The 12755-nt window shown below is 57.7% G+C and overlaps 1 protein-coding gene across 2 annotated transcripts in view; it reads left to right on the forward strand.

Moving 5' to 3' along the window:
• EFNB1 (ephrin B1) overlaps positions 1 to 7672 on the forward strand; it is an 85356-nt gene extending 77684 nt beyond the window's left edge. For both annotated transcript variants that reach the window (XM_053274088.1, XM_053274089.1), the window contains exon 5: positions 1772 to 7672. In XM_053274088.1, coding sequence (XP_053130063.1) covers positions 1772 to 2160 — 389 coding nt within the window. In that variant the 3' untranslated portion in view covers positions 2161 to 7672. The remainder of the gene's footprint in view (positions 1 to 1771) is intronic.
• The last annotated feature ends 5083 nt before the right edge of the window (positions 7673 to 12755 follow it).

Below are 12755 nucleotides of genomic sequence, written 5' to 3' on the forward strand. Positions count from 1 at the left end.
ACCTGTAGCATTGCAGCCTAGAAACTTGACACTGGGATGCTGGCGAAGTCTCTGTGCAGCGCTGACTTCTCTGCTGTGTGGCGAGATTGGGGCGTCGCACACACAGCCCTGAGTTTCCCACCCTGTGACCATCGGTGTCTTTTGCGGGGGGAGTAGAGAAGGCAGAGGGAGGGGCTCTGGGAGAGCAGGGTCGCCAGCCCCTTCCTCGCCCGCGTGCTCCAAGCCCCGCCTTGCTGCTGTCCTTACCGAGAGAGAGTGCCTTGGTCCTCACGAGGAGGCCCCGTATCTTGCTCTCTCTTAAGACAGACGTTTTACAAAGCGGTGCTGTGAATGGCCCGCTGTGCCTTTGCAGCCTCCTTCTGTCGGCCATCCGCAGGCCGTGTCTGTCTGCTGCAGGAACTGCCACCGGGCCTGGCCTTGGGTCCCGGGTTGGAGCGCTGCTGATGCTCCAGGGGCCAAAGATGGCCTCCTGCTCGGAGGCTCCAGCTGAGACCCTGCCTTGGCCTCCTTTGGGGCGGCTGCTCTTCCGTTCTGGCAGCCCCCCCCACCCTCCACCCCCCACATGCACACAGGCAGGCGAGCTCGGCGGGTTTCCAGAGCTGCGCCTCTCCAGAAGGCCTTTGAAGGGGACTTCCTGAGTTTCTGGCCCTGCTGAGAGAGAAGTGGGGAGGGAGGATGCCGCCTCTTTCTCTGCCGGGGATGGACAGGCAGCCTCCCCGTGGCCTGTGCAGAGGCAGTCGCGGGAGCCAGCAGGTCTGCAGGCATCAGAGGGGACTCCTGGGGTGCGGCCTGAGCCCCCGGCTGGATAGGAGTGGCTTTCTGTCCTGCTGCACAGTTTGTGCCTTGGAAGGGTGAAGCTAGCGGGAGGGGAGGGCCTGCAGCTCTGGGCCCCCCTCCTGCCCTGAGCCGCATCCCTGCAGATCGGCGGGTCCGGCATGCTTGAGCCTCCGGGGGTGGGGGTGGGGGCGGCCCTGGGCCTGCCCGGAGCGCAAGCAGCCAGGGCTGTGCTGGAGCCAGGGTGCGAGAGCCCCTCTGGGTACTCAGGGGCTGCCTGGGTTATGGGCGTCCAGAATCTCACCCCCCCCACCCCACCACCCCTGTTTATAATCCTCTCAAGCTGGGGAGGAGGTTGAAAAGAGGAGCTGAGGATGGTGGTCAGTTAGGGACAGTGGTGGTGGTGGGGGAAGCCCGGTGTGGAGAGGCGTTGCTGATGATGACGTGGGGTGGGGGGGGTGGCGGCGGCGGCGGCATCCCTCAGGGAAGATGGCCTGTCTCTGGCCTGGGGCTGTTCCCTTTCCCAGTCCTGGCCATCTCCTCCTAAACTAGTTGGCAGCTGTGTGTGGTGTTGGATCTCTAGCCTGCCTCTGTCAGGGCCGAGGGATGCTCCAGTGATCCAGTGGAAGTCGCCAGTTGAGTTATTGCAAGGATGTGAAACGGCTCCACCCCAAACGCCAGAACCCCTTGAGATGCCCACAAGTTAGCTCCCTTGGTGAATGTTGGTGTGGGGGACGGTTAGGAAGAAGCCCCCGAGAACAACCCCTGCAGGCCCTGAGGGCAGATGGCGGGCGGCTGGGGGTTGCTTCTGGCGGGTTGCCGAGCCTGAGGAAGGGCCAAGCCCTGGAGGGCTTCATCGGGCCAAACACACACATCAACCAACAGGGTGGCACAAACAGGGATGAGGCTGAGGCCCATCCTCGGCGGTGGGTGGGAAACCGTCTTCCGTGCTGCCGAATCAGCCGGCCAACTGATCTCCCCCCCGTCTCCTTCCCAGATCCTGTCAACCAAGACGGCCAGGATGCGGAAAACCCGGCGGACAGCTTCTTCAGCTCCAAAGTGGCCGTGTTTGCAGCCATCGGGGCCGGCTGCGTGATCTTCATCCTCATCATCATCTTCCTGGTGGTCCTCCTGATCAAGATCCGCAAGCGGCACCGGAAGCACACCCAGCAGCGAGCGGCGGCCCTGTCGCTCAGCACCCTGGCCAGCCCCAAGTGCAGCGGCAACGCGGGCTCCGAGCCCAGCGACATCATCATCCCCTTGCGGACTACAGAGAACAACTACTGCCCTCACTACGAGAAAGTGAGCGGGGACTACGGCCACCCCGTCTACATTGTGCAGGAGATGCCCCCGCAGAGCCCCGCGAACATCTACTACAAGGTCTGAGGAGCAGCAGCAGCAGCAGCCCTGGCACCCCGCCAACAACAGAAGAGCACTGCGGGGGGGGGGGGCGGCTGGGGGGCAGCCTCTGCCGGCTCCCCCGCCCCCCGGGAGGAGCGCGCTTGCACTGCACGGGAGAGGGCCCCGGGCGTCCCGTGGCGAGACCCAGGCGGAGGGGGACACCCCTGCTCTGCTCCGCTCCTCTCCCCGTTAGTCTGTTAGGTCTGTAGCCTGGAGCTTTTGTAATCCCGAGACTCCTCGAGGAGGGAGGGGAGCCCGCGCCAGCCCCCCCTTCCGCTCGCCTCCAGCCTCCCTCCGTGGATGGTGCTCCGAGGGAGTCCCGGCCCGTTCTGTGGCGCCCCAGCTGGGCCCTGTGCCTTTCCTCACTCCTGCGCCTGCTGGGGGGAGCCCAGGGACGCCTCCAGCCCGCCTCCTGCACCATCGCTTTGGATTCCGTCTTTTGTTCGGCGCTGCCTCCCGCTTTTGCCGTCTTGGGGGGCGAGGAGGCTGGGGAAGGGGGTGGCTGACCTGGGGTCCGTGCGGCTGAGCTGGAGACGTTGCGCGGGGAGGGGGTGGGGGGGAGCTGCCTGGCCCCAACTTCCCACCATTATAATGATTTTGAAACCTTTTGGGTAGCTTTTGAAAAGAACACACACGCAGACGTATTATGAAGTGTTGGAACTCTGAGCCACCCCCTGCAGCCTTGCGGCACGAGCTTCTTGCTCTTCCCCTTCTGCAAGAGCCCCCGCAAGCCCCCCTCCCTGTCTGGGGCTGCACTGGGCCCTGGGCAGACGGACCCCCAGGCCCCCCTTCACTCCTCTCTTGGCCCCCTTACGCTTCTGTGTTTGCTGTTCGTAGCAGCCACCTCTCTTGGGTGTGAGTCCATGTTGGGCGCGGCGGGGGGTTAACTTCACTTTATTTGGTGGGCCGGCGGGGGGGGGGAGGATGTCAACTCACTCCTGACCAGGATTCCCAGCTCAGGCAGGGAGGGAGCCCGCCTCCTTCCCCGTGGAGAAGGCTCTTCTCTGCAGAGGGTTTGCTTTCCCTGGCCAGTCAATACAAAGAGCAAGCAGAGGGTGTGTGTGTGTGTGTGTGTGTGTGTGTGTGTGTGTGTGTGTGTGTGAGCTTTCCTCGGGCACAGCCCACTGTAGGGCGGCCCAGCAGCGGCGACTCTGAGGTGGTGGTCGATCTCCCTCCCTGCGATTCATTGCTTCACCCCGTCCGAATTCCTCCCCAAGAGGGACCTTGACAGCCCCCAGGAGGGTTGGGGACTGCAAGCGGGCTGGCTCAGCCCCACCCTCCCAGGCAGGAAGCTGGCGCAGAAGGGCGGTGGGTGGGCTGGCCGGCCGGCCCTGGGAGCCCAGCCGGCCACTCTCTGCACTACAGCAGCGGGGCCCGGCTCCCCTGACTGCAGCACCCACACACACCCCAGCCGGGGCTGGCATCGGGGCGTGAGCGCCAATCAAAGACCCTGCTCCAGCCATCCCTTCCTCACCAGGCAACCCCCCTCGCCCTTGTCCGGGCTGCCTGGTCCTTGCCATGGCCACAGGCCCAGCGCCCCTCCAAGGCCGAGCAGCATCGGGAGCCCTCTGGAGAAAAGCCCCCCCTCCTCCTCCTCCCCCCCATTGCCATCTTGCATTGTCATGCCGAAAGCCTTACTTTGTGTGGAGGAGGAGATGGGGGTGGCCTGGGCTTGCCTGCCCTTGTCTCCCCTGCCTGCAGGCTGCCTGCCTGCCTGCCCCTCCCCAGCCCCACTGCTACACCAAAGCCTTACTTTTGCTTGGTAGCTACTTCCTAGCTTCTGCTTCCAAACTGGAGCCCTCCGGAGGCCCCAGGACCCGGCAGGAGGCGGCGGCAGCAGCGGCTCGGCTCTGCCTCCCTCTGCCTGCCTGTCCTTTTGGACACCAGCCCACCCCTGCACAAGGCAATAAGCGGGCCAGACCCCCCCCCCCCGACCGGGCTGCCTTTCCCGGGGTAGAATGGAGTGTCAGGGAGTCTGTGCTGCGCGCCGGCCGCTCTCTTGGGCCCCAGGTTGGAAGGCGAGGGGGTGGGCGTCCCGCACAGGGGCAGACCTCCGGTGGCAGGCCTGGGAACCCCGCTGCGTCCCCCCTCCCCCAAATGCACTGTTTCTCCCCCCCCCCTTAGGATCTCTATGCAGGATACCGGGGGAGTTCCCAGAAGGGCTTCGATAATCGTGCACTTTTGAGGCCACGTTCAGCGGAGGTCACCCAAGGATGCAGGTTTCTCAGGACTCCACAGACAATTGACATTTTTTCTATTATTGTTGTTGATGTTGTTGTTATTTAAGAACTTCAAAAGTTTTTGAAAAACCTTTCCCTCCCCCATCTCTGTTGTCCTGCCCCAAATGTGAGATAATTCCGATCCCTCGAAAGAAGGAAAGCAGGAGGGAAGCACTCCGCTTCGTCTGTGGGTAGGAATCCCCATCTGCAGGAGGTTTCTGCCCATGGCCGGGAGAGGGGAGGGGGCTGTCCAGGCCAGAGGCTCTCGGGGTCTATTCACACCACAGAGGGCTGCCCTCTTGGTAACAACGCCCCCCCCCCACCCAGCACAAGTCTGCTTTGGATATTTATTTGCGCCCTTCGCCATGCAAATCACGGGGCAGTTCCCCTCTTGGACCCCCCCCCCCCGAAGTGTTTAAGCCCCAGGCTGGGGTGGGCCCCCCTGTGCACCGGATCTGTCACCGCTCTGGGGAGGCCATGCGTGGGGGGTTCAGTACAGAACTCTGGGGAGGGACTCCGTGGGGCAGCAAATGAAAAGAGGGGTGGGTCCATTTCTTAGGCAGCAAGTACCAGGGGTATTTTTGTGTGTGTCTGTGTTTGGGGCAGGAGGGGAGCGAGAACTAAACAGAACTGCGATTCTTCCCTGTTAATGTGATCTGTTAAGATTGCTTTTAAAAACCCAGAATTTCTGACATGGAGGTTTCCCGGTGTGAAGTTGCCAGTTGGGCAAAATAACACACGGGGATGTCCTGAACTGTGCTGACAGGATTAGGCCGTTCCCTGCTTGGAAGTGCAGCGGATTTCCCCACATGTGCAATCTCTGCCCCCTTCTATGTTGCCCCCCCCCCGCTGTGTCGACCCCTCCTGTCATCTCAGGTGCTGCTTAATGGCAAGAGGCCGCGAGGGCAGGACCTTCCCCCTCAGAGGTGGGCTTGGGGGCCGGACCATTGGTGAAGGCTCAGCCTCACTGGGCTGGAGGCAGCCCCCAAGCCCAACGCCTGCGAGAGGTACATGGCCGGGGGCAGGGGGGGGGACAGGGAGAGGCTGAGAAGGTGCTGTGTTGAGCACCTCTGTCGTCTGGGTCCTGGGAAAGTTTGGGTTCTGTGCTTTTCATCAAAAGGACACTTTTTGGATTTTGAGGTTTTGATTTCTGTAAATAACTAGTCTTTTTTGGAAGAAATAATGTAAAGACGTTTTGTATAAACTCTGGATTATTTTCTGGTTGCTTTTTCTTAGAAAAACAAAAACAAAAAATAACCACAAGAACGGGTGTAATGCATTTGTCATCCTGCAGTCCGACTAAGCAGGACTCATCCATCGGCAAAGGGAGTTGTGTCTGTCTGGGTTTGCCCCTGAGGAGACGGCCGAGAACCCGGCTGTGGAGCTGGTAGTAGCGTCTGGGATTTGGCCCAAAGGAAACGAGCTCGTTGGCCATTCAAAGCCAGCTAGAAGAGTGTCTCAGAGGTGTTTAGGAGCCGGCCCTGCCCTCAGCTGCAAAGAAGTGTGAAGTTCCCTGCCTCCCTTTGCTCCCTTTGTCTCCACTTCCCCCCCCCCCCGTGGCCCTTTGACTGCCTCCGTTTCTCCAGAGAATCCTGGGAGTTGTAGTGTGAGTGGCAGAGGGCTAGTCCCCGAGAAAGGAGGAGGAGAAAGGAGGAGGAGGAGGAGGAGGAGGAGGAGGAGGAGGAAGGGCTGTTTAAGCCACTTGGGTCTGTAGTGCAGCTCTGCCCTTCGGAAGCTCAGCCGATGGCTTGCCTGGCACTCACTCTGCAAGCTCTGGATCCAGTTCAGCCCCTGGCATTGCTCAGGTTTCCTGGAGGAGCCCCACGGGTGGTGCCACTGACTCCTAGCCCCGGGAGGTTTCAGGCAGTGGCGTGGGTTGGTGGGCCAGCACAGCACAGCCTGCCTTTCACAGCACAGCGCACACCTGTGCCACCTGCAGTGTGGCTGTGCAGGAGCTGCACACGGGCATCGTAAGGAACCAGCTCGCCGCTGGAGCGGTGGTGCTGGCCTGAAGGCCTGCAGTGCTGTTAGTGCCCGGCCACCCCAGGAGAGCCCTCTTCCTTTGGGCTTGGGCACAGTGTGCCTCTGGACCTTCCTGGGCACCTCCGGCCAGGTCATCTTGGCAGGGGCGTTGCAGACCCAGCCCTGTTCCATTCCTGTTTCAGTGGTGCTGCTGATCAGCATGGCCTGGCCCTCCCCGGCAGCACCAGGAGGGAGGGAGGGCAGTTAATGCTCGGTGTTGGGGCCAGGGGGAGACCTCCTCTCTCTGGCTGCTCCTGGAGGGTGCTTTTCTGCCATGGAATCCCCCACCCCTGGCTGGTGCCACTGGGCAGCTCTTCGGTGCTCATGGAAGGGTGTGATGGTGAGCCAGGTATTTGGGCAGGATCCCTGGCGTGGGGCTGTGCTGACCTAGGAGAGCGGGTCCCATCTCCACACATGCAGCAGGCACAAACTCCCAGCCCGGTGAGCTGGGCCTTTTAGAAACCACACCCAATACATCTCTAGAGGGAGTGCGTGTATACTGTGTACGCACGGACGCCCTGCCCGAGCCCCGTTCCTCACAGCCACCCATCTGCTCATTCAGTGCCACATGCCAGCAAACCGCTGCCTTCGGGGTTCTTTCCTGAAGTGGGAGCATCTACCAGTCATGTGATCAACCAGGAGTGTAGCTGGCCCCAGCCCCCCCCCCCCCCCGCCCCTGGGGCATGTGGGGCATTTCCCACAACCTGGCAGCCTCCCAGAAGTGGGTGGGGTGGCCCTCGGTGATGCCCAGCCAGACTACCTGGCCAGGGTGGGTGGTCAGTGTGTGGCCTCCTGTCGGTCCCAAAGGTTCTCTTCGCTGAAAGCAGACCGGTCCCGTCTCCTCGCAAAAATCTGTTCCCCGCACATCTCTGACTTCCAGCGGATGTGCTGCAGGGCGGGTTGTGATTTGCCCAAGAAGGCCCCAGCTGAGGGTGTCACTGCCTGGTTGATCTCCATGTTGGCTCCCAGTCAGGCTCCATCCACATCCACGTTCAATGCCGAGGGCTCCGGATGCTGAGTTTCCTCTGGGTGACACCGAATCCCCCCCCCCCCCCGCCACAAGAGTGTTGGGTTCTGTTTCTTTTTTCCCCTCCCTGTCATTCTGTCACTCCCTAAAAATTCCTTTTGCCTTCTTTACACAATGCTTTCACCCAGTTATATCATTGTCATCCATAATCAATAATATGGGATGTGAAATCCCTGGAGCCATGATGGAACCTGATATATTGTTAAATAAAAGATTTTTTCCTATGGAATTTGGTTGTCTCCCATGCACTTTTGTTTATAGATGAGATATTTGGGGATTCCTTTCTCACCTTAAAAGTGAAGCACTCAGCCTGGTGCCTTTGGGGGAAGAAAAGAGATTTTTTAAAAATACTAACAAGCATATGTAAGACACTCTGCAACTTGCTTCGTATTCATGATTGGTAATCCTTGCAGGATCTTGAGGTTCCAAGAAGTCACGAGAAGCCACCGTTCTGCTTTGTTCTTCTGCACAGGTCAGACTTCCACTGGAGTCGTCATCCTGTGTCCAGTTCTGGGCCCAGGCTTTGAAAGACCACATGGAACAAGTTCCGAGGGCAGGGCAGGGCAGGCAGGGCCACGAGGTGACGAGAAGACTGCGGCAGGGTGTGAGAGCACTCCTCAGAGATGGGAAGGGCAGTCACACGCACGAGGGTGAAGGCGACTTGTTTCAGGGGCTTGAATGATGGGAGGGAGATTTCAGAGGAGCATTAGGAGGAACTAGTTAACTGAGGCTGGCAAGCGCCCAAAGCAGCAGTTCGGCAAGAGGCTTTGCACAGAGAGGAGCTCTGCTTGCGAGCTCCTCTCTGCCTCTTAAATTGACGGCAGTCTTCGGCCGACAGCAGTCGGCCAGGGTAAGGGGGACTCGGCAGCTGGGAGGGAGGGTGGGCGGTCGGCGTCGGCCGCAGGAGGAATTTTTTTTAAAAGTTACATGGCCTCCGCTCCGCCCCCGGCCTCCATCTATTTTGGCCGAGGCGGCGGCTCTGCCGCCGCCTCGGTCACTTTCCCCCGCCGCCGCCGCCGCCTCTCCGGCTTCTTCGGGGCGGCCACTTCTGGCCGCCCAAGATGGCTGCCGGTGCCGGCGAGCGTGTCTCCCTTGCCCTGTTCTGGGCCTGCGCTTCGCGCAGGCGCAAAACAGGGCAGGGAGGCACGGACACACGCTTGGTGTCCGTCCACGGACGGACACCAAGCGTTTTATTAGAGAGGAGATATATAGATATAGATATAGATATAAAAATTGCAAGTCTGAGGGTCTTCTGGAGTGTCCTAAGTGACTGGAATAGCTCACTGCAAAAAGAACCGCCCTACATCGGGGAATGGTTGACACAAATTCATACATTGTTTAAAAGTCATCTTGGGGAAATGGCATGGTCAGAAATCCCGAATGGCTGGAGCTGTACACATCTCATCAGGGGCTAGGGATGTGCGAACCGGTTCGAATTTGAACCAGGGTGGTTCGAATTCGAACCGAACCAGCCATAAGGTTTGAGCTGCAGGTTCGAATTCGAACCGAACCAGGGGGTGGTTCGATTCGAACCAGTTCGGACATCCAAAAATTGGTAGGATGGTAGCTGGCACCCAGGGGTACCTGCCACCCAAACCCCAAAGCAATGGTTCATGGTTTGTCATTGAAAATCTTATATTCTACCAAAGAATCTACACTCAGAACACTTCAGAAACAACAAAACCCAGTACCCCATGGGTTAGCAACCCATGGAGGTGGTCGGCACCCTCGCTCTGGGCCACCCCAGCACCACCCAAGTGTTCTGAGTGTAGATTCTTTGGTAGCATATAAGAGTTTCAATGACAAACCATGAATCCACTCTCATCTGCTAACCTTAAAGACACATAAACTTCAAAAATCACTTAAAAACCAGCCCTTTGCCCAATTCCTTTCAAATAATTCTGATAGCTACCTGGCCCCCCTTGGGCACTACTACCCACCACACTCTGCTCTTGGACACCCCTTTCCCCCCGACGTGAAGCTATACATTTGCTGACACCTCCATGCTTCTTTATGGAGAAAAACCTTAAAGTCGCGTAAACTTCAAAAATCACTTAAAAATCAGCCTTTTGCCCAATTCCTTTCAAATAATTCTGATAGCTTCCTTGCCCACCTTGGGAACTACCACCCACCACACTCCACTCTACGACACCCCTTTCTCCCCGACGTAAAGCTATACATTTGCTGCAATCCTAATTATTCTCTATGAGGAATTCCAAAATAATTTTAAAATTCACCAATAATCAGAGGAGTGTCCGATTGCCTTGGAACTTTGTGGATAGTAGGCACCCCTGGTTGCCTACCACCTACCCCAGTTTTGTGCCCCTAGGTGCTCCACAATAGGGGATATGGGCTGGTTCGGGTCCTATTATACTCTATGAGAAAAATAATTAGAAATATTTCAAATATTCATAAAAAATCATAGGGGGGTCTGATTGCTTTGGGGTTTGCATGGTTGTTGGCACCCATGGGTGCTCCACAATAAGGAATAATGGGCTGGTTGGAGTCCCATTATAGCCTATGAGAAAAAAAAATAATTATTTTCAAAAATTCATAAAAAATCGTACGAGTGTCCGATTGCTTTGGGGTTTGGGTGGCAGGTACCCCTGGGTGCCAGCTACCATCCTACCAATTTTTCGGTGTCCGAACTGGGTTGAACCAGTTCAAATCGGTTTGAATTCAAACTGAACCAGGGGGAGGTTCGAGCAAAACCAAAAACGAACCATCCCCTCCTGGTTCGAACCTGGTTCAAATTCAAACCGAACCGGGCAAACCGGTTTTGTGCACATCCCTATCAGGGGCCGCACCATTTCTGCTTGTTCTTAATTAGAGGCTTTCTGAGAGGAGCACCATAGTGGGCTTGCCGTGTGACCCAGGGAGGAGAGAAGCTTCACAGAGGGACAGGAACTGAATCAGGCCCATCTAGTCCAGCCTCCAGTTTCCCACAGTGGCCCCCTGGATGCCTCTGGACGCGCAAGAGCCCCCTTGCTTGCTGCTGTTGCCCCCCTGCAACTGGTCTTGGGAGGCCTCCTGCCTCTGGGTCTGGAGGTGGCCTGTAGCCATCAGGACTAGCAGCCGTTGTCTTCTATGAATTCGTCTCAGCCCCACTTGGAGCCATCCGAGCTGAGAATTCCATGGATTAATTGCGTGCTGTAATTAATCTCTGGTGCTGTGTGAAAAAGCCCTTCCTTTCATCGGTCCTAAATTTCCTGACAGTCTCTTTCATGAGATGGGCCCTGGTGTTGAGAGAGGGAGACAAATCTCTCTCTAGCCACTCTCTCCACACCATGCATGGCTTTATGGACTGCCCTCAACGTCTGCGCTCTGCTCTCTCTCTCCTTTTGAAAGATGAGTGCCAATGTCCAGCAGAAGCAAGTGATCAGAGGTGCCCCCAGCTCCTCACACGCCAGAGGAGTGAGGCGTCTCCCATGATGCTCCGCACGCAGCTGCAGGCGAGTCTTTCAGGGAGCGGGACGCAAGCCTGGTCTTCTCCCTGATGAGCCTGCAGTCCCTGTGTGGGGCAGGTCTGATGTGGGCAAGCAGCCCAATGTGACTCTCCCTCTCTCCTGGAAGAAGGGGGCCTTTCCCAAAGGGCTGAGCCAGCTGCCGCCTTGTTCCGGAGGGAAAGGAGGGCCAGCCTGATGTCAGGGTTCCCTTCAACAGAGTGAGCTTGAAACAGCCTGCCCAGATGCACTCTCAACACTGTATCGGTGATGCGTCTGCCATGGCTGGTGTGTACCTTTCCCCCTGGGGATCCTGATGCAGAGACCCAGGGATATGGGCCGGGCAGCCATGTTACTGTTTGACAGGAATTCCCTTCTGCCACCGGCCTCCCTAAAGAGCAATCACCCCCTTGTATTTGCCCGTGTGCAGCCCTGGTGCTGCTGGTACTGGCTCTTTTTCAAAAAGTCTCTCCAGCCTCCCCAGCAAAGCTCATACAGCAGGCGACGCACAAGATGCAAAATGCCTGTGATTTCTGTCAGATACAATTTCTATAGAAATGATTCAAGGGGGGGGTGAGATGTCAGCTTCATTTCCTGCAAACCAGGTTCCTGCTGCATGCAATCATGTCCAGAAGGACATCTCTGGGACTCGGTGCAAGACCCTCGGCTCACTGGGCCCGCAGTCCTGCGCTGAGCTCCTCTCTGGATTTGGGCCCAGAGTCATTCGAAGGGGAGGGCTTTGTGCCCCCAGAACCAGCAGTGGGTCTGTCTCCTTCCGTGTGGGTGATCCTAGGAACTGCTTAACCAGGGCTGGCAGTTGCACGAAGCAGTGGGGAGCTGCAGCTTCCGGTGGCAGCAGCGTCCAGGCTCAGGTGACTTGAAGAAAAAAACCAGAAAAAGCTCCAGAGCAGCTCAGGAAGGCACCACGCATTCGGGCTCAGGAGTGACAATGTCTCCAGTTGGCCCAGTGCTCGCTCACACACACACACACACACACACACACACACACACACACACACACACACCGGCCACTGGATGCAGCTGGAGAGACTCTGTCTTCAGCCTTGGTCCAGAGGAGCAGGTCGGGCTTAGGAGCATCTCTGGCTGGGCCGCTCACGGAACTGGGTCCTGGGCTCCCTGGATTACAGATGGCTCAGCAAGGGAGTTGGTGAAAGAAACCCCCAGACAGGGACAGGCTGGCATTTCAATGGCAAGATGTTAAAACCAGTAGGGCCTGGGTTGCGCCACTCCCTCTCACCCCCACCCCGAGAACCACACTGCCTGTGGGCAGGAAATTCAGCACACAGCTGAATTCAGCACACAGACCGAGGCCAGCCTTGTGGGGGGTGGGAGTGAGTGGGAGGAGTCACTCCCTCTGGGGCCAAGGCTCTCCCTCCCTCTCTCAAGTATGGTCTAATTAGAGCCTCCTTAAGACAAGGAGGCATCCTACCCTCCCTCAGGGAAGCATTTCTGATGTTTACCAGACCCTCTCCCACGATCTGATGGTTAGATAAAATAAGCCAGGTTGTGCAAGGGTCCAGCGAGCAGGTGGAAGGACGAGCTGCCACTGGTGAAAAGGAAGACCCTGAACGGCATGGCCTCGTTCCCGCTCCAGCACCTCTCAGACTACACAAGGTGTTTGGCAGTAGGGATGGGCATGAATCGATTTGTGCTCAAATTGAATCACACCTGATTTGTTTTGTGTCCAAATCTGTCCGCCTGAATCAACTCAGATTCAATTTGGATTTGAGTCAATTCATATTTGGGTGGTGGGTAGGTCCCCATGGGTGCCACCTACCACCCAAATCTCAAGGCAGTGGGGCACTTGGTTGATTTTTAATGGTTTTTCTTTAGTTTTTACTTGTTCTG

Source organism: Hemicordylus capensis, chromosome 11 (assembly GCF_027244095.1).
Source record: "Hemicordylus capensis ecotype Gifberg chromosome 11, rHemCap1.1.pri, whole genome shotgun sequence".
Taxonomy (NCBI): domain Eukaryota; kingdom Metazoa; phylum Chordata; class Lepidosauria; order Squamata; family Cordylidae; genus Hemicordylus; species Hemicordylus capensis.